Raw genomic sequence first — 23,557 nt, forward strand, 5'->3', positions numbered from 1 at the left:
TGGCGGCATGGCTGCTCAGGAGCCGCTGCGCTGGCCTCCGCCCCGCTCCCCGGCAGCCCTTGCGGAGGAACTGCCTTCGCCGCGCCGCAGGGAGGCGGGGCCCGGGGAGCACGCAGGGAGCGCCGTGTTTGGAAACATTGCGCCCGCTGCCCCATTGGGTGCCGCCTCCAGCACACGGCAAGGGGAGGGCGGGCGCCTCTCGCAGCGGGCTGCTGTTGACAGCGTCACAGAGTGTGGCAGGTGTACAAACACTGACCCAGCGCCGCCCGCCTCAGCGGATGCGGCGGAGGAAGAGGAGGGCCGGTAGCGGTGGAATTGGAGACTGGAAAAACACTCGGTGAGGGGGTGCGGCGCACAGCAGGAGAGTCTTTTGCTGTTTCTGCCGCCCCCCGGGTGGAGCATAATGCGTCCTTTGGGATTGCTTCGCACTGAGCTGCTGCCTCTGCGTATTCATGAGGCATCTCCGATGACACACAGGTTCGAAAATGCACCACTGTCCCGATGCCAGCTGGGTCGGGTGCCGACTGTTCGCTGTCAATGAACAGGGAACCCGAGGCTGTGCAGTGCCAAAAGGGAAACCTGCGGGCGCCGACAGGCCCCGGCGGGCAGGGCCCGGAGAGCGGCGGCATCCCTCGCGTTGTCCGCCGCGGCCGGCAGGCGGCGCGCCCTCCCTCGGACTCCAACTCCCATGCGCCCCCGCGGAGAAATCCTGCACGGTAGCGAGCAGGTCGCGCCGCGGGGCACGCTGGGAGCTGTAGTTTGGAGCGGGCCGCGCGCGGTGCGTTCTCGGCGTTGTAGGCGGGTGGGACTCGCTTTCCCGGGGCGCCGCGCGGCGGTCGGTGACGCCGGGGCGGCGGGGCCGGGCGGGGAGCGAAGCGGAGCGGGCGCCGCACCGGGGCGGCGGGGCCGCGCTGGCCACCATGGATTCGCGGGTGTCGGAGCTGTTCGGGGGCTGCTGCCGGCCGGCGGGCGGCGGGGCAGGCGGGGCGCTGCGCGGGCGCGGGGGGGCCGCGCCCGGCGGCGGCGGCGGCGGCTCGAAGGCGAAGAAGAAGAACGGGCGGAGCCGGGGGGGCAAGGCCAACAACCCACCGTACCTGCCGCCCGAGGTGAGCTCCGACGCCGCCGCGTCCCGTCAGCCGCGGAGGGAGCGGGGTCGGGCCCCGGGGCGGAGGGATGGTGTTCCCACACACCCCCCGGGCTGGTCGGTGCCAGGGCCTCGCAGGTTTGGTCGCGGGTCAGGCTGGAGGTGCTGGTGCGGGGCCGTGCGGGGGTCAGGCCGGCAGCAGCCCTGGCAGGAGCCTTGGGAGCTGTGTGCCCGCCTGCCTCGGTCTCTCCTCCGCGCAGTGCTTGTGCCTCCGGTGACAGCGAGTTCCCCGCGCAGTCCGCCAGACCCTGTCCGAGAGTAGTATCCCACTGGCTGGCGTCGGTCTGTGGGCACTTTGCTGTCTGGGAGCGACATAGCTTCGGAAATAAAGCTTTGCACGCCTCATAGTCCCGAGCATCCCGTTCACATCTCTCCCTGAGAGAATGATCTGTGGGTCTAAATCCCTTTCCAGCTGCCAAACTCAGCAGGTTCTAGTGGCTCCCTTCCCAGCTAATTTGACAACTGTTTTCTTACATGGGGATGCAGGTGGTACTGACAGGGTGTGAGGCGCTTGCCTCTTGCAGCAGGAAAAGGTGCATTGGTCGTAGGTGGGTGTGTGGTTCGCTGAGGCAGCTGGCACCGAACTAAGAGGACTGACACCATGGAGAGAGTTACGTTTCCCCAGACTCCATTGCTCAGCCCCAGTCAGTGAGCTTTCTGTAAAATATATAAGAGCCTGTGCTGGGAGGGAGCAGTCCTTCCACAAGGCAAGGCTGTGACGCTTGGCAAGAAGGGAAAAAAGCTCTTTGCTACTGTTAGATCTTCTCCATGGGCAGGACTGTGCCCTGCAGCCACAGTTTAGTTCTTGTTCCTTTCAGCTGGAGGCTGGACAGTCCTCTGTGGTTTCAACGCAGCTTCCTGTCACTGGCTACCCTGTGCAGTGTTTGCCCCAGCAAGTCTAGGCTTGTTGCTTTTCTGTTCTTCAGCAGCCTTGAAGGAGACCCACCCCCTTATTTAGAGGACAGTGCAGGATGTGAATGTGTTTTTCTTAGAACTGGAAAGGTGGTAAGAGAGGAAAACCTTCCACAAGTACCCTTTTCTCACTGCATAGCTCTGCTGCCTGAGAGCTGAGCTGACAATTGAGAACTTCTGTTGGCCTTTTGCCACCATAAGCACCGCTGTGGTTAGGAGCTGAGCTAGAAGGCAAGGAGACGGCTATCGCCCTCTGCAAACACATGCAAATAGGTGTCCAGAGGAAAGGGAAGTGCTTACTGTTGCCAGCCCCATTTAATCTGACAAAGTACATAGCTTCCTGCAGGCTCCAGCCCTTTCTTCAGCCCCTTCTCTCATACCGAATCAATGGGAAAATTACTTCAGTATTAGCTAGACATTGTCTTTGGATAGTTGGGGTGTGTTGTGGTTGGAGTGCGCTTGAGGAGTACCTGGGCCTTTCTATAACAACCTAGTTGGGCTTCAGCCCTTCCTGGGAAAGTTTTTCTGACCACATTGCATACAGACAGTCCCGATAAAGTCTGGTACTCCAGAACTACCAGGCCAGTGACTAGTTTGCTGTACTTCAAAGAAATCATTACCTTGCTTCTTTATGTCTGTAGTCCTTTCTTGTAGAGAGAAGATACACAAGGATATGTAAAGGAGTCAATGAAAAACTAATTGACTGAGGGAGGGTATCAGTGTGCAGGAGAGGAGGCAGTGACTTTTGTTCCCAGTCTCCTATTTCTGTGTACATTGGGTGAATGGAAGCTGCTGGATAGGGTGGGAGTGGGATGCTGTTGGTGGCATTTTGTGGGTCATGGACGGGTGAGGGGGGAGACTTTAAATCATATGCTAGCCTGTGCCTTTTTGAAACTGGAACTCTCTCTCTGTGTGACTGTTAGGCTAGCCCTATTCTTTACTGTCAGTAAAAAAAAATCCCCCCTGCCCTGACAGTATTACCCTTGTGTTCCACTTTAGTTTTGTCCTCTGGTGTTCATGATGTGGGATGCAAACAGCAAAAACAAACCATAAGGAAAGTTCTAGTTGAGTGTAGGAAGGAATGACAGAAGAGGGTGGGAGCTAACACAGTCTCTTTCTGCCACTTTCTCCTCTCTCTGAAATCCTCAGACCAGCTGCAGAGTATCTGGGCAGCTGGTACCTGTAGAAGTCCTCATGGGCACAGCATCTAACTCTTCTGTCTTGTTTCATTCTCTGACCAGGCAGAAGATGGGAACATCGAGTACAAGGTGAGTCTTTTTGAGGTTGGAGAAGGTCTTACTCCCAGAGGGTTATTTTGCAGTGAATAACTTCACCAAAGACAGCCTATGGGTAACATGGACAAGGAGGGGACAGAGAAGTGGACACTCTACTACCAGTCATCTTCTTTGTCTCTGTGCCTAGCAATTCCCAGTATGCTGAGCTTGAAGAGTTTGATCCCAGTACTCCTTTTTAGTAATCTGTTTTAAGAGATGAGGCCCACTGTGTTTTTTCTGAAATGTACATGTTTTGAGACAAGGAGGGGACAGAGAAGTGGACACTCTACTAAGGAACTACTAGTCATCTTCTTTGTCTCTGTGCCTAGCAATACCCAGTATGCTGAGCTTGAAGAGTTTGATCTCAGTACCCCTTTTTAGTAATCTGTTTTAAGAGATGAGGCCCACTGTGTTTTTTCTGAAATGTACATGTTTTGAGAGAGCTGCAGGTGTCCCTGATAATGATTTGCCACTTCCCTGTGGCTGCTCTCAGTTGCGCTTACTTGGCTCCTGTATCACAGATGGGTCCCAGAGTGCTGTCTTTACCCCCACAGCAGGCAGGGTGCAGATCCCTTTGTCACAATGCAGAAAAGTTCTTCTGCCACATGTATGCACCTTGTGAAACCCTTTCTCACCTGTCCCATAGCTTCTGTGCAGACAGTAACACAGGCTGTGCTTTCTAGAGGTGGGTCAGAGTTGGAAGCATTGCTTCACAGTATTGTGAGTTGCTGGCTTGGGCAATTAGATTCCCTCTGAATGCAGGTTGTGACTGGAACTACCCCTCTGTTAAACAGCTGAAGCTGGTGAACCCCTCGCAGTACCGCTTTGAGCACCTGGTGACACAGATGAAGTGGCGACTGCAGGAGGGCCGCGGTGAGGCTGTCTATCAGATCGGCGTGGAGGACAACGGGCTGCTGGTGGGCCTCTCAGAGGAGGAGATGCGTGCCTCGCTCAAGACCCTGCGCCGCATGGCAGAGAAGTACGTGTTCCTTTTTGTCTGCAGGGCCCACAAGCATCAACAGCCTCCAGCAGAGAGGCTCAGCCCCAGGAGTCTGCTCAGTGGCCGGTGGCTCCATTCTAAAAAGCCCCTGTATGACTGGAATTCCTTCAGTCATGAGGCTGAGGAGGTTATGAAGGAGGTTATAGGGCTTTTGTCTGGAAGCTTGAGGCTCCTTGCCTGCTATCACCAGCTTTTATCACACTCTCTTTGTCAATTGTTATTGTAGAGGTGCAAGATCTGTTGAGTACAAGTGTGTCTCACTCCTTCCCTTCATTTTTGTGGCAGGGTTGGGGCTGACATTACAGTGCTGCGGGAAAGGGAAGTCGATTACGACAGTGACGTTCCAAGGAAGATAACAGAAGTGCTTGTCCGAAAGGTGCCTGACAACCAGCAGGTAGGGACCTGTGACTTGGACATCCTCTCCTGCTGGAGACTTAGAGGCTTCATACAATCAGCTTCCTTTTGGGATGGGAGCCCAAACCCTAGAGGTCATAGATTGGCCCATAGCAGATGCTTTAAAGAGCTGCCAGAGGGAGGCTTGATGATAACACTTCTTGTATCCAGGACTGTGGTTGAGGCTGGTATCAGTGGGGGAGATTGCCTGGATCAGAGGTTAAAAATTATTTCATTTCTATGGTAGTGGTTCTGATGCAGGCCAGTGTGCAAACAAGGAAGGATTTAGAGGTCCTGCTGCAGCAAATGGCTTTTTTGTGATATCAAAGGCTGGTGTGTCACATCACAACTCTAGAGTGTATCACGTCTGCTGGGCAGTGGTTTGCTGGGTGCAAGAGCAGAATCTGAGCAAGATTACACTGCACAGTGTCCCTCATCTAGGGATGCTCTCTGAGGTGCATCTCCACTGCGATGTAGTGCTCATGCAGACTCAGCACAGCAGTGGTTAAGTTTCATGATTTCTCTCTTCTTTTACCTGTAGTTCTTAGACCTTCGAGTAGCTGTGCTGGGGAATGTGGACTCGGGGAAGTCAACACTCTTGGGTGTACTAACACAAGGAGAGCTGGACAACGGGCGGGGCAGGGCACGCCTCAACCTCTTCCGACACCTCCATGAAATCCAGTCAGGAAGAACATCAAGCATCAGCTTTGAGATCCTCGGCTTCAACAGCAAAGGAGAGGTGAGGGGAGTGGGCTGCTGAACTCAGAAAGCTGGAGGAGAATAGGACTACCCTCCTATTGCAACTGTGAGTGGGACATGAGAGAAGAGAGGTGGCACAGCTCCATGTCCCTTAGGCTGAACCTGAGCGCTACTTGTCGATTTGCAACAGACATTGTATGTTACACCCATGGTGGATGATCTCTCCTTACTGATTCTGAGATCAAAGTGGGTAGATAAGAGCTGGGTTTTCTTCACTTCCCTGCTGGGGCTGCCTCTCTCACCAACTCTTTATGTTCCTCAGGTGGTAAATTACAGTGACTCCAGGACAGCAGAAGAGATCTGTGAAAGTTCTTCCAAAATGATCACTTTCATTGACCTGGCTGGCCACCACAAGTATCTGAAAACAACCATCTTTGGCCTCACCAGCTACTGCCCAGACTTTGCCATGCTGGTGGTTAGCGCCAACACTGGCATTGGTGAGTGTTGCCCTGCCTGCATGGATGAACAGCAATGTGTGAAGAAAATGGAGAATGGTGGGAGTGGGTTCTTTTTTGCTGCAAACAGTTGTCAGAAGAAATTATTAGTCTGGAAACCTTTACTGATTTCTTGTAAGCCAGTGTGTATGAGTGCCTGGGAGGGGAGTAGAGCTGGGATCCTTTTACCAGCTATAGACCACATTAAACTGCATCCTGGACAGAAAGGCTTTTTTTGGAATTCGGGGCTATGTTTGTCAGAAAAGAAAACAACTTTGACATATACTTAGGGGTGCTGAATCCTGAAGCCTTGTAAAAAGGCAACTGGAGTTCTCCCACATCTATCTTTGACATTTTTGTGGCTGTTTTCTGGCAAACTCTAGCCCAAGAATGAAAACTGCTGCGTCTTTTTGAAACAACCAGATCAATCACAAAAATTCTTTGTGGTTTTTATTTTTCTGGACTGATGTTTGGTTTGTTTAAAAGAGTGATTTTGCTTTTTCTTTGCCTGATGGACTATGCAGTTACAGGGAAATCTCGAGAGTGGGCCTGTGGGGTGGCCAGGAGATGTAGCCGTGACATAAACAAGCAACAGTGATGACTGCTGCTGCACCTACGCTCTCACTTGTCTCCTGCAGCGGGCACAACGCGAGAGCACTTGGGCTTGGCCATGGCCCTCAAGGTCCCCTTCTTCATTGTCATCAGCAAAGTTGACTTGTGTTCGAAAGCCACCGTGGAACGGACAGTGAAGCAGCTGGAGCGAATCCTGAAGCAGCCAGGCTGCAACAAGCTCCCCCTGCTTGTGAACTCAGACGACGACGCTGTTACTGCAGCACAACAGTTTGCACAATCTCCCAAGTAAGGCACCATTCCTTTCTTCTTCTGGGAGCAGGCAATTCAGACAAGGCTGCCATGCAGAGCTGGGGAAGGGCAACCACAAGGGGAGCTGAGCAAATCTTGAAAATCTCAGCTCCTCATCAAGCTTCCTACCTTTGCATTCTCCCAGAAGGCATTTTCCCCTCCCAGACCTTTTTCTGGGCTCTGGGAGCAGAAGGTGCCCAAGGGTGCACTGGAGTTACTTCTGCATGACAGAAGTGTGGGCTGGCAGGGGATTGGTGCCTCAACCAGCTGTTGAGGCGGGGGTTACTGCAAAGCTGTACCTAGCCCTCGTGTTTTAGCCACTTATCACTGTAGTCTCTGTCCTCCTGCTGATCTCAGTAGATTCAGAATCCCAGAAACCTCCTGCAGCTTCACTCTGGCCTTCTGCTTACTTCTATTTGTGTCTGACAGCATCACCCCAATCTTCACGCTGTCCAGTGTTTCTGGGGAGAACCTGGATCTCTTAAAAGTCTTCCTCAACATCCTCCCTCCACTGACCAACAGTAAAGAGCAGGAAGAATTAATGCAGCAACTTACAGAATTTCAGGTGCGTAAGGGCAGTCTCTGATACTGCAGTCATTGCTGTGCCATGGGAGAAACTTCTGGGGAATCTGGACACCATGGGTAGAGATGTCATGAACTCCTGGACTACTGGAAGACGTTAAGGAAAGGACTCGGTCCTTGAGAAAAATGTGATAGGCTGGGGTGTGTCCTAACCAAGGGCTATCTGTCTCAGGGATAAGATTGTTTCTCTGGTTGCCACTTAAAAGGCAGATATTCCTCTAATGGGAGGGTAGTGGGAGCTGGTTAAGCTCCTAGACAGTGTCTGATGACCAGCAGAGAGCTCACCTCCTTCACACAAGGGGAAGGCACCTTGTCCTCATTTCTGGAGTGCTGTTTCACAGCTGTCTGTCTGAGCAGCTTATTCTTGTTGCCTTGCTGCAGGTTGATGAAATTTATACTGTGCCAGAGGTGGGGACTGTTGTGGGAGGAACTCTGTCGAGGTAAGTGAGGCCAGGCAGACAAGTGTGGATGTGAATGGTTGCTGGAGTTCCCTCAAGGGTAGAGTGCCCCACTGCAGAAGTGGAAGCTGGGTGAGGCTCAGTCCCAACTGCTGCCAGGTGACTGGGCTAAGTGAGGGTAGAGCCCTACAGGGTGCTGGGAGGTGCCATGAGCAGACCATTGGTCACATGGTGGCAAGCAAAGAGTCTGCCCTAAAATTGCTGGATTAGGAATGTGTTGTGTTGCATGCTGAAAGAAGGCATCCAGGAATCCAGAGTTGGCAGAGGTTAGCCATGATCCCAAGGCATTGCTTTCCTCCTTCGTCAAGCGGAGGGAGGGAATGTAGAGGGCAAATCCTCCCATTCCAGCAGGGGTTAACTACATGATTCCCCATGAAAAGGCAGCTGTCCCTCCATGTCCGGGAGCAATCAGAGCACTTTGGCTACCAGCACATCCACACAGAACAGGCATCATCTGAAGTCTCTCCACCAGAAACAATGCAGTGTGGCAGAGCACTGGGGGTGGAATGGCCCCTGTCTATACCTGGGACTCTTGGGAGTGATAGTGTGGCTTTCCCTGCTGTAAGAAATCCCTGTTCTCACCAGCTCTGTATCCCTGTTAGTTGGTCCCGGATAGTAGTCCAAAGACACTCACTTCCTTGGCGCTGGGGAATTTGTGCAGGTTGATCTTGGAGGGTGAAATGTCTTTCTTGTCTCCTGATGAACTGTGTCCTGCTCTTCTGCCCTGGGCAGTGGGATCTGCCGAGAAGGGGAGAACTTGGTGGTTGGTCCCACCGACGATGGGAAGTTTCTCCGGCTGAAGGTGTGCAGTATCCAACGGAACCGCTCTGCCTGCCGTGTGCTGCGGGCTGGGCAGGCAGCCACTCTGGCCCTTGGACCCTTCGACCGCTCCCTGCTGCGCAAGGTGAGTCCTGCTGTTGCCAGGTTGTTCACTGGTCCAGTGGGCAGGACTGGAGGCTTCCCTGGAGATCCCCCATTGGAAGGGTGGGAATGAAGTAGAGATGTTTGCAGGAAACTTGCTGGAAGGGGAGGAAATGGCCAAGCTACAAAGTAGGATGAGTACAAGGCTGAGAATGGGATGCAAGCCCCAGTCACAGAGTGGAGACGTGTTTGTGGTTTTGTGGGCTGTTCAGAAGCAAGGGGACTGGCCCTACCTAGTCTGAGCTTTGGGTTGTTCTGCAGGGCATGGTAATGGTGAGCCCAGAAATGAATCCCACCATCTGCTCAGTGTTTGAAGCCGAGATTGTGCTGTTGTTCCATGCCACAACTTTCCGGAAGGGGTTTCAGGTGACGGTGCATGTGGGGAATGTGCGACAGACAGCTATCGTAGAGAAGATCCACGGAAAGGTAGGCCATAGGAAGGAAGGGGAGGAAAATGAACCTTGCCTGTGGGTTTTTTGGGGATTCCACCATGCCCTATAGTAAAGCTAGGGGCTACTGTTATTTTGAGTAGCTGTGTCTCTTTCTAGGAACATACTCCATCCCTTTATCCTGCTCCTTTGGTTGCTTTTCCTCCCAACATGTTAAAGAATTCCCTCCCACAAAACAAACAGCACGATGAACTACAGCAAGACTGTGAACAGAGGTGAACTCTCCAGGGCTTGTATCTTCCTGTCCTTCTATACGCGTACAGTAACAGGAAGGGCTCAAGCCATGCAGTCTGAGGAAAGCAACCTGCTCATTTGCTTCATCTTACCATCCACATGCATCTCTCCTGCATGCATTGGTTTGAGAGATAGGTCTAAGCTCTCCCGTTTTTCTTTTCAGGACAAGCTGCGGACAGGAGAGAAGGCAGTGGTCTGTTTCAGGTTCATCAAGCATCCTGAATACTTGAAGATCGGAGCCAAACTGCTTTTCCGTGAAGGTGTCACCAAAGGTATTGGGCATGTCACTGACCTCCAAGCCATCACCACCAAAGAAAATGGCCTGGAGGAGTCCCTGGGGCTTGGACAGCTGAGCTTCTGACTACCAGTAGGTCAGAGAAATCTCCGCTCACCAGCACCTGGGGAGAAGGATGGGAGCTCCTGTGGCTTTCTGAGCGATGCCTGGAGCTGCTGCTGTCCCATTCTAGAGTGGATGTCCCTCCTCTGCACTGTGAGATGGAGCCTGGGAGAGTCTCTCGCATTCAATACCGTACATGGGGCAAGTTAAGCATGTTCTCCAGATCGCCTGCAGCTCTCATTACCCTGCCCTTCTTCAGAATAGATCAGAGGCACCTGCAGACCTGGGCAGGCAAGTTCTGGCTTTGTTTACTGTTTGAAAATTGCTGGTTGGGAGGAGCAGAGCCCTTGAAGATGAGCAGTGAAGGGACGTTTTCCCATCTCTGACACAAGATTTGGTCCCATTTCTGCTCTCTGAGCACTGGGTTGATAACAGTCCTCTCCCAAGTCATCCTGCAGCACATCCTTCTGGGCAGAGGATGGAAGAGGCCATGCTGCCTACTGCAGGGGCTTGGCTGAACCTCTCAGAATGCATTCAGGACACTTTTTAACCGTTTGAATCTTGGTTGGCTTTAATCTGCTGTGTGTCCATTTGTGTGTTGGTTTTGCATTATTCCAATCTGAGTGTCTTACTGTTGGACAAATGTCATGTTCCTCACTCACATGTACACATTTCTTCAGCATCCTGCTTTCTGACTCCTGGGAAGCTGTGGCTGCTCTGAGTGGCACAGCCTCCTGAAATAATGTCATGAAGACAGTTTGTACTTGCATCTGTTCCTTGCAGCAGCTGAATGGGAGGCCATTCTGTGGAGCAGAGCAGGGCCTGGGCCTGTGCTGGTGTGAGCAGGTTGTTCCATGGATGTTCAGCTGACGGTGTCATCTGCACATTGGTAGCAGTGGTTTGCAGTGGGCTCCCTGGTGTGGCTTTTCCCAGCCCAGCTTGCTCCTCACACGCTTGCCTTAATGTGTGAGGAGGACAGGCTACACAAAACCAGGTGACTTATGTTGTTTAGATGTGATTTGACAGTGGCGTGATTATATTTCTGTTTCTCCTGGAGGAAGAATTCCTTTCTTTCCCTTGCCACTGGGGGTTGTTGTCAGAGGAAAGCTGATGTTGCCAGCAAGGACTCTGTATGTAGAGTGGAGCACATTTGTCTCCCACTCCCTGTTATGCAGCTCTCCTGTGTAGCCTGGAGGATGCAACAAGGTCTGTAAAGTTGTACATAGGCTTTTGGTTTTACTGTTGACTGTTAGACCAAATGTGTCTGCTGTGAGCAACAGGTCTTCAGCCAGCCCTGCCACGTGGCATGGTGGCCTGCTAGCCCTGACCAAAGAGAAGGGCAAGGGCCTGTGATAGCACTTGGACACCCAAAGATCCCTTCTGCCATCCTGAGAGCAAGTTCTGCTTCTGGGCTGCTGGCACAAGCACTGGCTGTGGGGCTGTGCAGATCTGTGGGCATCGCAGAGCCGCACTTTGCAGTGGGAAGGGCTCTGGCAGGTGAGGAGGGGGGGGCTGCACCCTGCGAAGAGACTGCTGAGGCGTGGGGAAGCCGGTGAAATGGTGGTATAAATGAAGGGAAGGCAGCTCAGGAGTGACCTGTCCCTTGGAGGAAGCACTGATCCAGCTGAAACCTCTGCTGCATCCCTATCAGCCCAGCAGTGAGAAAGGAGCTGCTGGCTCAGGGTCACTGCCCAAGAAGGATCCCTTTTTTCCCATCCTGGCAGTGGGCTGGGTATTCCAGTGACACAGTCTTTTCACCAATGCCTGCAGGCCCCAGCTGCCAGTCTTCCCTTTGGTGCTAGTGGGTCACAAAGAAAGCTACCGGGGAGTATGGGGGGGGAGCTCCAGCTCTTTGCAGCAACCCTGGTGTTTTCTGCTCCAAAGTGGGCATGGGGTGCTGTGACCTTTTCTGAAACAGCCAATGGCTGGTCTCACCTCATCCCTGCCATCTGTGGCATGACTGTTCTTGGTGCCATGCTCTTCATAATTGCTGTTTTGTTGTCTTGAATTTTTCTAATGCTGGGGGTTGTCCCTGTTCCCCAAGCATCTATATATAAATGTACAGAATAAAGATGTTTTATTGAGCTTGCTGTCTGAGTTGTACAATAAGCGAGGGTGGAGCTGGGCCCTTACCCTGCTGCCCTTGGGGCTGAATCACAGTTGGAGATGACTACCCTTCACCCGTTCCTAAGCTTCCTGCATTCATTCCTATAAATACCGGTCCGTGGAGTGGAAGGAATGCACGCGCGCTGCTGTTTACAACCCTGCGCTCCCAGCTTATCTGAGTAAGCCTGGGCGTGCAGCCTGAGGTGACAGGCAGCCACGTCACCCTGAGCACAGCACTTCGGGCTGTTGTGGGCGGAACCGGCTGTGGTGAGAGCTTCCTCGCAGTCACAAATTCCCCCAGAGCCTAATTAAAGAGATGCTTTCTAGGGCACACATCTAACCTAGATGGTTTGTTTTTAAAATAGCTTTGACCTTATCAAGGGGTTTGCGACTGCCTTCTCTCCGTAAGAACAGGTTGTTCCCTTGGGAAAAAGCAGAGGCAGGAAGGCTTCCCTGTGGAGGGTACCTGTGTCACTGAAGGGATTTGCCTCTTCTAAACTTGTTTTTGTGTCAGGTAGTGGCATCTGCAGAGTCTGGTCCTGCCAGATACTTGGGAAATGAGACGTGCCACTGTCACAGGAGCGTGAGGCAATCTTGCCAGACTTGTTGCTGTTTCTCTTTATGTGAGGACTTAAGAACACTTGTCACTTTGCAACCTTAGGACTGTCATTAGTGGGAGTGACTCCATAATTCCTTCCTCTGCTGATTACCAGCAGAGCTGCATGCACCAGAATGAGCTTCTTGTGCTTCTTGAAATCTCACAATTGTGTTGTCAAGTATGAGACACACCCCACCCCTCCGCCAGTAACCTAGCACCTTCCCAGCACAGGCTGTCAGCTGGAAGGAGAGAGCAGCTCAACAGCTGCAATTAGGATGGGACAGTCCAGAAAACAGCACATGCAAATAGAGCTGCAGTTTGCATCATTATCTGCTGCCTCAGAGGCTCTCCTCCCCCCTTCCCCGAGGAAGGGAGGCCTGCAGCTGACGAAACTCTCTGCAATGTGTGTTTCCTAACCCCACCCAGTGCTGCCTTGACGTGGCACGTTCCTTCCCCCTTCCCTAGGAGCCAAGTTCAAATTATTGGCAGCAGTGCTTCTGGCGGGCTCCAGGCAGCTTGTGGTGTAGCACAGAGCTGAGCCCTGCCAGGCAGCTGAGGGCAAGCACTGCTTTTGCCCTGGAGCCTGTCCCACCCTCTCTCATTGCCTACTTGTCCCTTCCACAATGTTCTGCTTTGTTGGCTGTATAATTTGTGGGGTGCTGGGGCAGCCACTCTGATGTGAACTGTGGCCCAGAGAGCTGAAAAAGTCATTTGGCAGAGCACAGTCAGAACAGGTACCTGTCAACAAGTTGCATCTAGTATCACTCAGGAGTCTGGGAAGGAGGAAAAATGTGGTTATACGCTCTTTCTTTGGCAGAGAAGAGCTTTCACAGCAGGCTGTGTGACTCTGGCATGTCCCCTTCCAGGAAGACTCTAGCAGTAGACTGTTTATGTGTCTACAGCAATTACTAGGAATTAAAACCAAGATTTCCAAAAGCCCACCAAAAAGTATGCCTGTGCAGCTACTGCTTCCTCAAATCTTATGGCGGGAGTAGTCTTGTGTGCTCCTGAGCTGGTGATAAGCATCACAAAATAGACTGCTACACAGAGAAAATTGCAAAACCATCTATAACAAAAATCCTGGGGGGCAGAAGGGAGGGAATAAAAATCAGTCTTCCAGGTAGGGAGGGGAGAAGGAACCACAGGGCTAAGCTATCATACATAAGTTATACAGTAAGGGCAAGGCCTGCAACTGCAGCAAGAGAAGAACCACCACGAGGTGAAGGTTTCACACTGAGTGATTGGAAAGGAGTTCAAGCCTATGCTTGGCTGGAGATTCCCTGGGATAAGCCATTGTGGCTGCCTTTTACAGGAGGAATAGAATTACTGAGCAGTGATGCTATGGAAATACCTATGGCAAGAGATGTGGGTGAGAGTAGAATGCAGCTTCTAATAGCACCAAGCAGGCAGAGGCAAGCTAGCTGCCACCAGCTAAACTGGGTACATCTAACATCATACACAATTCACAAGTTCCAGTTCCTTTTAGATGTGGGGTAGAGATAATTTATTAGACTTTTCTGCATTAAAACTTGACAGGCAGTATAAAAACTTTTAACTGTGGTTAAAAACACCAGTTCTTTGAAAACACTGTTTAAAAACACTGATTGTTTAAAAACACTGAGTCTTTAAAAACACACACTGAGTCTTTAAAAACACACACTGAGTCTTTAAAAACACTGAGTCTTTAAAAACACCTCAACTGGTTGGGAGTTACGGAGGTAAGCGCTTAAAGAAAAAATCTAAAGTTCTTGTCACACCTTCTTTGGGTCGTTTTGCACTAGATCCTGCTGGAGTTTTGGGCTTGTTCTTCGCCTTAGCAGGAGACCTGGAACCTTCAGCCTTTGGGTTGGGAGCTGCTGCTGGAGCCATGGGAGCACTGGGCTTCAGAAAGGAGCTTTGCAACTCCAGAGCAAAGTGGTAGTCCATGTGCTCTGGGAATTCCCACACCAGCACAAGCTGGCCACACTTATCACAGCACTGCTGGTCTCCTGGCGAGGCAGGAGGCAGTGGGACAAGCTCAGGAGAGGGCGGAAAATTCTGCTCATTTCCCTCCATAGCTGACTGTAATTTCAGAAGGGTCCTGGAGCTGGGTGGAGTTGAGGGTGTTTGTGTAGCATCTGATGGCAGCTTCTCACAAGGAAGCCTCTTGTAAGGAGAAGTAGGGCTGGCATCGCTGGGACTCTGCTTCACAGGGGACTCCAGGTCACACTGCACAGAGGCAAGTCTAACACCAGCTCTCTCCTGGTGCTCTGGGGGCCTGGGCACAGGTGACCCTGCGGTGGTAGCAGTGGGCAAGCTGGTTGCTGCTGCTGCTGCTTGTGATGGCTGCTGTTCTGCTGCCTTTTGGAAGAATGACTCAATAGCATTAGCTGGCTTCTGCCTAAGCTCTTTGCTTGGGCTTCTAAAGAACTTGACCCTGGCCCTCCCAGAAGATGTGGTGTTTTGGCTCGTGGTGGCAGTGCCATCAGGCTGGGTGTCACCCATCAGGAAGGTGGCGATGCCTGCAGAGAGGGTGGCAGGCTCCGAGAACTTGCTTGCTGAGAGATGAACTGATATCAGTGGTGGAGACCTGCACAGGACAGACCAACATCAGCTCAGACATCAGCCTGGGAAGCAAGAAGTCTTTTGAGGGAAGACTTCAAGCCACATAAATCACTCACAGATGGGGGAACTGTAGTATCTGGCAAGAGGTGGGAGAGACGTTTCCTCTGACAAAACATTTGTATTGCTACCTCCAGAGCAGACATAGCAGGCTGTGTTGGGCAGAGCAGACAACCTCTTCCCAGAACAGCAATTCCTAAAGGAAAGGGCACTAGAGCAGGGGCAGACAACTGCCAGCCTGGACTTCCAGTCCACGACAGGACAGAGCTGCTGTGAGACAAGATGAGAGGGCCCTAAGAGAGCAGCAGCCTTGTCAGAGCCTAACAGACAGTACCTTCTTGCCTTCACAGCAGAGCAGAAGGAAGGAAGGAATGCTGAAGATGGGAGCTGTGTACTTTCATTTTCCTTTCTGCCCCAACGGCCTGCTCCCAAAAAGCACCTTTGTCCTTACGGCAGGAGAGCAAGGCCTCTGCAGCCCAGCAGGGCCAGGACAGCCTCGCTCCAGCTGGACACCCCCCAGCCGGTAGCAATCATCAGCTTCAAGTACAGAAGTCAGAAGTGTCTTGCCACATGTGGGGCTAGGAGGAGGCCAGGCTCTCATAGCTGTCCTACGGATAGGAGGCTGCTGCACGCCTCTGTGAGGGTGCTGGGAATCACTTTTCCTGCCCCTCAGTGTAACTCTCATATGTCTCTGGCTCAGCCAGCACCTCTCACAGCTAAACCAGCCCTGACAGGGAGGTGGCCCACTGTGTCCCACACTCACCATGCTGCTTGCTGCATCCCAGCCGCATTGCAGTTTTGGATGAGGGTGAAGGCGTCGTTGCACATTTTCTGTGCGTCGTAGCGGGACAGGGCGCAGAAGCGCGACACACGGGTGTCCCCTTGCTGGCGGATGACTACCATCAGCTGCCGGGCCACGCGGTGGTTCTGCAGGGAGAACAGAGCAGAGATGAGCTGTGCTTCCAGCGACTCCTGCAGGAAGGGGGAGGAACGGCCGCGGGGACCGTCCCCTGCCTGGAGCCCCGCGCGACCGTCCTGTCGACAGTGCGGTGGGACAGTGTGTTCTGCGCAGCCTGATCGCCAAGGAATGGAACACACAACAGCAAGTGCTTGTACAGCTGTGCCACACAGCATGGGAAGCGGGTAGTTGAGGGAAGCCTTGCTTTCTCTCAAAGGCAGCTGCGCCACTTTTCCTGGCACCGCTGCAGCGCCAAAGCTGGCGGATTACTCTCTCCCTGGCCTGCAGCCCACCATCCAGATTGGAGCATATCGTTTCCTCCCACAGCCCACAGGCACAGCTACATCAGCACACGGCTTGCAAGGGAGCAGCAGTCCGCCAGGAGGAAGGTGCAGCAGCTTTCATGTCCCTGCATCCTAAAGCACAGGACAAGGCCGAGCTTAGCCCTGCAGTGTCAGACAAAACCATCCTTCCAGCCATGCTCCTGCACACCTTGTTGCTTGGGACACATCAGCACATAGGCACACATCCATGGGCAAGCAGATTTCCTCCCTTGCCACACACCACCTTCAACTTCCTGCAAACCGCTCACAGCGCAAATGCACTGTGTGGCTCTGTCTCTGTGCCTCCCCTCCTTACCTGGCTCCTGTCCTTGTTCAGTCTGGATTCCAGCTCCAAGGCCAGCTGCAGGAGCCAGTGTTGCACCTGGACAAAACAGAAGTAACAGAGAGTTTGGGCCTCTGCTCCCAGCATTGCCATAACACAAGAGCAACACTCCTCACACTGGGGATCAGACTGGAATGGACACAGACTATTACAAGGCCTCACATCTGTAGTACTCTTGGAGAAATCAGTCCAGGTGAGGATTCAACACTGCAGGCAAGGGCACTGTAGATACCACACAAGCTTTGCAGCATTACTACTAGACTTTGCCAAGTAATCTGGGTCCTCTGTCCTGGATTTCTCTTTCCATCTTCCTACAGCCCAGTGGGAACCTCACCCCAGCTAATAGGTAAAGTGCATCTTCCCTCAGTTTCAGGGCACAGTTGCACAGAAAAGCAGCTTTGCAAGCTAGTCTCAGTTTTTAGTGTTCTTATCTTCTCCAATGTGAAAGCCAAGCCTTGTGCTAGATGTAGGCTTCTCCTACCGCCTTCTGCGTGGCCAAGGCTGTCCTCCCAGGGAAATTCTTGCTGCAGCCAATAGACTGGGGCAGGTACCGGTTTTTGACAGGTTCCTCTTCAATTCCTCTGCATAAGTCATAGAGCCAGGACCTGAAAGCCACAAAGAAAGCATGAGGTGAAGGCAGCTACAGACAAGCATCACTAGGGAGCATGTCACCCTTCTGCTGAGCCACACTTTCAGCTCTGTGCAAGCTGTGACTCTGCCTCTCATTTTCAGCTCTGCAGTTGTAGCCACAGCTGAACAGCCAGGATTCCTTCAGGCCTTAACTGCCTGTCAGCACAACTCCTCTACCTCTTCCTGAAGTGGCAACAATTCATCAGTCTGCAGGGCACCTCAACTGCTGCTCTGGATGCAGAAGTGGTGTTTCAGGCTCCAGTCCAGCCCTGTAACTTCCTCTGTGATGGGACTGTCAAGACTGCTCTCTTCCCAGCCTGCTGGGAGCCATTCCACAGCTTTGCCCCATCCTTGGACACTGTAGAGGAAGGCTGAGGAGCTGGCTGACAGGCAAAACACTATCCTGGGGAGGGTGCCTGGGAGAAGTGAGACTGGAAATCTGTTGTGGGCCTGCCAGACCAGTGCTTCTCAAAGATGTCACTGAAGATTTACCTTCCAACCTTCCTAATAACAGCAGAAGCACCTGTGACTGAAAGGGAGTCTCAATTCCTGCCAAGTTTTGGTGAGTGGTTTATCATTACCCAGTTTTGTCTCCAAAGTGAGTCTGGAGTTCAGTCTCACTGAACTGTGTCAGCTGCCCGATGTACTCTACTCCCAGGATGTCTGTGATAGCAGTGCCAAGCTTGCCTCCCAGGTTACGGCTATGACAGAGAAAGGAAGAAAAAGAGAAAACTGAAATGAAGCATTATGTGGAGACTATGACCAGTCTTCTTGCAGCAGCTGTTCCTAGATGAAGACAGCTAGAAGCACTCAAGAACTAGCAGGACAATAGGGAACTCTTGGCACCTAACAGCTCTTCTGGTCACAATAAAAGGACAATAGGAATTGAGGTAGGAACTGCTCCTTGGTTCACCCTATTTTAGTGCTTCTCCCTCAGCTCCATCTTCAAAAATTGATCCCAAACCATGCTCTGAAGAATGCCTGACATGTGCCCCACTTCCTCCTACACAGACAGGACTCTTCCCCAGACACCCCCCCCTCTATCCCTAGCAAGACACTGAAGGCAGAGAACAGCAGTGCAGGTCTGGAAAGCAGGATTAGGGATCTATTCCTCTGGAGCAAGTGGTGCTGGTAATGCTTCCCTACACCAGGACAAGTATTTCTGCACAATGGATGCTCAAAACCAAACCACATCTGTTCTCTAGGAACACAGCTGTCACTCACACTGGGGAACAGCCTCCTTGCCCCCAGTTGCTCCTGGCTTACACTTCTGCACCCCAGCAATCATCTTAAGCACAGTCCTTCCCAGGGAAAGGATGCCCACAGGCTGCTAATGGGCTCATGGATTGTGGTCACTTCACCACCAGGGCTTCAACTCCCAAGCACACTCCTCCTGAACTGTCATTTATAGCCATGGGGGATTACTGGCAGGATTCCCCCCTATTTGTTACTGCAAGCATTGAAGAGCACATACTGTGAAGTTCAAAGCCTTTGCTGGCTGCTATCAGCAAGCATCAAATTGCTCTGTGCTGAGGTGGCCAGGAACAGCCCCAAGCTGCACTAGAGCAGGCAGCTCCCCAGTACTTACATGCTGCTGACGGGCAGTTGGCTGAAGAGCTGTGGCACAAACCGTGCTGACACCAGTGTCTGGCGGTTGGGCTTGTTTAACCCGCAGGCCAGTTTTGCCAGAGTCTGTAACAGAGAAGAGGGTGGAAACCCTGTTATTACACACCATGCACTAATTGTGACTCTACCCAACGGCTTGTGCTGCATCACCTCTAAGAGCTGCCATCAGATAACTGCTAGGAAGACTGAAGAACACCACTGCTTGTTCCCAGGCAGTATCTGCCTTGGGAGGTGACATGCACTGGCTGGGTACTCTGGAAGCAAAGCTGGTGCCAGACTTCTATCTCAGCAAAGGGCTGGACTCCTGCTCCAGGCAGCTTAGGGGATCTCAGTCTATCTCACCTGTTCTGGCTGGCTTAGTTTTCCATCAGGCAAGCATGCTAGAGCTTCCATAGCATCCCCATAATACTCCCCAGGCTATGTCTCTCACTATGTCTTGCCCCTTCAGCTTCTGTGTTTATCTTGCTTCTTCTCAATGTCACTATTTTAATCTTCTCTCTGCAAGATCCACAAAAGGAAATCTGAAATATGCAGAATTGCTAGCCTGGAAGGGACGTCCTCCAACCTATCTGCCACACAGTTCCCCTTCCCACTCTAAGCTACCACAGGATCAAGAATACACAGACCAGCTTGAAATATGTTTAGCTGGGTGTTTGGGCTTTTTTTGAGCAAGTCTAATAATTTCCTCTTTCACTGCTTTGCCACACATCCTATAAGTAAGCAAGATCTCTTGCCTGCCTATTGAACTATGACTTTTATTAATAGCCTGTCTTTCAGGCTTACAATTCTTTTCTAGACAAAGTAGATCCCTTTTCAGGTGTCCAGTTACTGTTTTTTCTTGTTTCACCGGACGCTCTTCCAAGTTTACCCACAGTAAGTGCTGCAAGCTGAACCAATCACTGAAACTTCACAGGGAGAAACAATTAACTTTTTCTGACACCTTCTGTTAAACCACACATGCTGAAACAGGATTTGCTGTTTCTACAAGAGCACTCGTATTACTGATTCATCCTGCTGCTTGTCCACAATAACTCCAGGGTACTTTCTGTGTGGCTTAGCCAAAAGCCTGCTGGTTGCTTTTTTTCTGTAAACCACAAAAAGTCTGTGAGGAGCACAAGAAGCACTGTTTGGTGATTTCAGACTATTTCTGGGCTTTTTCAAGCCCAGAATTTTCAACTCTAATTTAATCCCTCAGAACTCTCACAGCCCAAGCCCTAAGCCCCATCTGTGCTTAGCATCACCTGAATTCATACAGCTGTTCCCTCTCTGTAGGCTTCACTGAAAATATTGGCTCTTAGCAGACTTCAGACAGATCCCCCCAGGATCCCACTTTAAACATCCTAATTTGAGTGCAATTCACTGAATAAAATCATTATGGGAAACAGCAAGATTTTCTTCAGCTAGATGCATGCCCTTTAGACAACCTCAGTCATATCATGTTTTGCTACAGTATTATCAGCTTATGCAGCTCAGGGTGAGGTGTGTTAGGTTAACACCTCACATTTGCAGTCTCCCCTGAACATTCAGCCACTTATGCCGTCAAAAAGGGCACATAAAATCAGTTTGACACTAGTGGTTCTTGACAAAACCACACCGTTATCCTCCAGGTGCTTCCAAATAGTTCATTTGATTGGTCTCATGTATCAGCTGGGTTCCTGGTGTACTCTGACTAACAAGTTACCACACCGGGATGAAAACTCCCTTGGGAGAGTTTCCTGCAGAAAGAACATAAGCTTAAACCAGGTAATCTCCACCTTGAGTTTCTGGCAACAGTGGCTGTAGCCAGAGAATGGATTTTACTGACACAAATTCCCAGCAACTCGGAGGCAGAACACCACCAGTTTGGGGCACCGAGGCGGGCTCAGTTGCTTTTCCTCTTTCTGGTCAGTGAGTGTGTTTCCCGCTGGCCGCGCTTTGGGTGATGCTCAGCCAGCTGCCGAGAGCAGCCACAGGAGCACTTGGTGCATGACAGCAGCTGCAGAAAGAAACGGACTTTGATGCTGCAGCTACAGAAGGTTTCCTGCGGGGTGAAACGCAGGGTGGTTTGCTGAGAGCCCCTAGCACTTGTTTCGTTCTGCACATTTGTACCTACGGGGGTGAGCTGGCTGTGGAAGCACAGCCACCTGTAGGCTCTGGTAATCTCTGCACTGTGCTTGCTGCTGCAGATACACAGTTCTTCAGGGATAGCACAGTACATCAAAATTTCCTTACTCCCTTAAAAAAATTAAAATGCTGGCCATAGAAAATGGAAGCTGAGAGAAGCTGCTAGGAATATCAGGGATGTTCTGTTATTCTTGATGAGAGTAAAAAGGCAAAAATTGAACATCCCTTCCACTGGAAATTTCTACATCAGTGATCTTCCTCAGCTAGCTTATTTCTGCCTCACAGTCTGCTCTAGTTTCAAAATATAGTGGTGCAGAATGAGCTCCAGTACCTGTGTACAGCTGGGGATAGTTCCAGTTGTTTCTGTAGCAATCTAAGACTAAATTTATCTTCCTTAAACTCCAAAGCATCTATTTGGTCTTTTTTTTTTTTTCGGTCAGAGTCTGCATTTTTAAAGTCATACCTAACAGATAAGCCCCTTTTCTGCAGAATGAAAGGGGTGCTCTCAGCAAACCACCCTGCGTTTCACCCCACAGGAAAGCCTCAGTAGCTGCAGCATTGAGTCCGTTTGTTTCTGCAGCTGCTGTCATGCACCAAGTGCTCCTGCAGCTGCTCTCGGCAGCTGGCTGAGCATCACCCAAAGCGTGGTCAGCGGGGTACAGACCAACTGACCAGAAAGGAGAAAAGCAATCCAGCCCACCTCAGTGCCCCAAACTGGTGCTGCTCTTCTTCCGAGTTGCTGAGAATTTGTGTCAGTAAAAACCATTGTCTGGCTACAGCCACTGTTGCCAGAAACTCAAGGTGGAGATTACCTGCTTTAAGCTTGTGGGTTTTTCACAGAAAATGCTTCTGGGGGACTTAAATCACTTTTGTTCCTAGTGAGCTCACTCATTAGGGTACACTAGGAATCCAGGCAGTAAATGACAGGCCACATCTCTGGGATAACAACTTTTCTCATTTCCCGATGTCCTAAAATTTCCCTGAAGGTGTGATCACACAGGGTTGCATTCCCCACCTGGCTCATCTTCTATAGGAGACTCGTAAGTGCGTATAGGAGAGCATCTACAGCATATTTTGACTCTGCTACTCAGAAGAAATCAGGCTGATATGTTATGCGTGTACCTTGTTGTGTGAGATGCCAGCTGAACACCTGAATCCGGTGGCTTCTTCTACAGCCACTCTAATTTCTTCCACAATCACCGCCCCCATGGTCAGTTGCAGGTCAGGACAATCAGGGTTATCGAAAGACAGCGACGCCAGCCACTCGTGCAAGCCACGTTGGCGTAGCTCCTCTAGGTAAGGGACACAGAGAGGACCACAAGGGGACATAGCATGGGTGTTCCTTGCTGAGCCCAGCAAAGGGACCAGTAGCATCAGCCAGCCCCAGCCAGCAGCCACGGGATTCTGTAACCGCATGCCAACCACAGAAGGAGAAGCAGGCACCTTAAAATCCATGCACTGGGGAAAACAGACCCCATTTACCACCCTCTTGCTTCAGGGGGAGATAAAGCTGCCTTGCCTCTGCTGATGGCATAGGGAGCGTTACCGATGCAGCAGGAGAGGACAGAACACGGGGGACGGCAGGGGCGTGGGGAGGTGCAGGGGGGGCGGAGGGCGGCACAAAGTGGCACTGTGCTCCTTTCTCGCTGCGCTGTAAAGCCTCAAAGCAAAGCGGGTCTGGGTGCGTACCCTTCCCGCCGGATTCGGGGCCGGGGTCTCCGGGCAGTCCCTGCACGAAAGTGCTGGGCAGCAGCGCTGCGGGCACGGGCCCGCCCTGCAGGGCGCGCAGCCGGTCCCGGGCGGTGCCGGTCAGGTCCAGGTACGCCTCGTCGATGCTGGCGCGCTCGATGGCGGCGAACCGCGACAGCACCTGCATCACCTCCGCGCTCGCATCCCGGTACCTGCCGGGCGGCGGGCACGGGCTCAGCCGCCGCCCGCGCCGGGAGGAGCCCCCCGCCACCACCACCGACCCGCTCCCGCTCTCACCGAGTGAGGTCCGCCTTGCCCCGCGCCTGCGGCACCCGCGCCAGCGCCAGCTCCGGGCACAGCGCACGAGCCTCCGACGCCCACATCCCGCGGGACACACCGAAGGCGCGCGCCTCGTAGCTCACGGCGATGATCCTGCCAAGACACGGAAGGGCAGTGCAGGAGCGGCGGGACGCTGGGGAGGGAGCCGGGGTCGCCATGGCCGCCCCGCCGACCTACCCGCCGCCTTGCCACTCGGTGTACTGCACCACGGCGCAGGGGCGGCCGCGCAGCTGCGGGTCGAGGCGCTGCTCCACCTGCATGAAGAAGCAGTCCATGTCTACCAGGGCCACCACGCGCTCCCGGCCCCGCGACATCCCGCCACCGCCGCCAGCGGCTCCCGCCCGGCGGAGTGAATGACCAGGAGCTCCGCCCCGCGGCACCCGTAGTCGTGGGTGTGTCGTTCTCCCGCGCGGGGCACGCCGGGAGTTGTAGTTCTCGCAGGGCGCGTGCCTGTCCCCGCCCCGGCGGCGCGCGGCGCCCGCT

The 23,557-nt window shown here is 52.5% G+C and overlaps 2 protein-coding genes across 6 annotated transcripts; one reads left to right on the plus strand and one right to left on the minus strand.

The window, feature by feature from the left end:
- Positions 1 to 136: 136 nt before the first annotated feature.
- Positions 137 to 11,842, plus strand: GTPBP2 (GTP binding protein 2). 4 transcript variants are annotated; one of them, XM_064648501.1, is made up of 13 exons: positions 856 to 1,106; positions 3,298 to 3,324; positions 4,125 to 4,309; positions 4,616 to 4,724; positions 5,265 to 5,462; positions 5,745 to 5,919; positions 6,555 to 6,774; positions 7,207 to 7,342; positions 7,741 to 7,799; positions 8,550 to 8,721; positions 9,000 to 9,164; positions 9,585 to 9,792; positions 9,889 to 11,842. In XM_064648501.1, exons 1-12 carry the CDS (start codon positions 921 to 923, stop codon positions 9,780 to 9,782), a joined length of 1,830 nt encoding a protein of 609 aa, XP_064504571.1. In that variant the 5' UTR covers positions 856 to 920; the 3' UTR covers positions 9,783 to 9,792; positions 9,889 to 11,842. The 4 variants fall into 4 exon arrangements, with proteins under 4 accessions (XP_064504573.1, XP_064504572.1, XP_064504571.1 ...); XM_064648503.1 differs by lacking the exon at positions 856 to 1,106 and adding an exon at positions 137 to 337 and having other exon boundaries at positions 9,585 to 11,842; XM_064648502.1 differs by lacking the exon at positions 856 to 1,106 and adding an exon at positions 366 to 477 and having other exon boundaries at positions 9,585 to 11,842.
- A 2,096-nt stretch (positions 11,843 to 13,938) lies between these two features.
- POLH (DNA polymerase eta) lies at positions 13,939 to 23,446 on the minus strand. 2 transcript variants are annotated; one of them, XM_064648515.1, is made up of 11 exons: positions 23,252 to 23,446; positions 23,033 to 23,167; positions 22,736 to 22,947; positions 22,169 to 22,338; positions 18,906 to 19,009; positions 17,899 to 18,018; positions 17,169 to 17,292; positions 16,661 to 16,726; positions 15,827 to 15,990; positions 15,123 to 15,259; positions 14,866 to 15,031 (listed from the first exon to the last, which is right to left on the minus strand). In XM_064648515.1, exons 1-11 carry the CDS (start codon positions 23,386 to 23,388, stop codon positions 15,018 to 15,020), a joined length of 1,383 nt encoding a protein of 460 aa, XP_064504585.1. In that variant the 5' UTR covers positions 23,389 to 23,446; the 3' UTR covers positions 14,866 to 15,017. The 2 variants fall into 2 exon arrangements, with proteins under 2 accessions (XP_064504584.1, XP_064504585.1); XM_064648514.1 differs by lacking the exon at positions 15,123 to 15,259 and having other exon boundaries at positions 13,939 to 15,031; positions 23,252 to 23,443.
- Positions 23,447 to 23,557: the final 111 nt, after the last annotated feature.

Source organism: Pseudopipra pipra, chromosome 3, assembly GCF_036250125.1.
Source record: "Pseudopipra pipra isolate bDixPip1 chromosome 3, bDixPip1.hap1, whole genome shotgun sequence".
NCBI lineage: Eukaryota > Metazoa > Chordata > Aves > Passeriformes > Pipridae > Pseudopipra > Pseudopipra pipra.

Coding starts and splice junctions, on each gene's coding strand:
- POLH (XM_064648514.1), bottom strand. CDS start 23,388: ATGTCGCGGGGCCGGGAGCGCGTGGTGGCCCTGGTAGACATGGACTGC. Junction 23,168..23,251: donor ACCGAGTGGCAAGGCGGCGG/GTAGGTCGGCGG, acceptor GTGTCTTGGCAG/GATCATCGCCGTGAGCTACG. Junction 15,032..15,826: donor GGGATGCAGCAAGCAGCATG/GTGAGTGTGGGA, acceptor TGTCCTGTGCAG/GTCTCCACCACTGATATCAG.
- GTPBP2 (XM_064648500.1), top strand. CDS start 921: ATGGATTCGCGGGTGTCGGAGCTGTTCGGGGGCTGCTGCCGGCCGGCG. Junction 5,463..5,744: donor GCTTCAACAGCAAAGGAGAG/GTGAGGGGAGTG, acceptor TATGTTCCTCAG/GTGGTAAATTACAGTGACTC. Junction 6,775..7,206: donor CAGTTTGCACAATCTCCCAA/GTAAGGCACCAT, acceptor TGTGTCTGACAG/CATCACCCCAATCTTCACGC.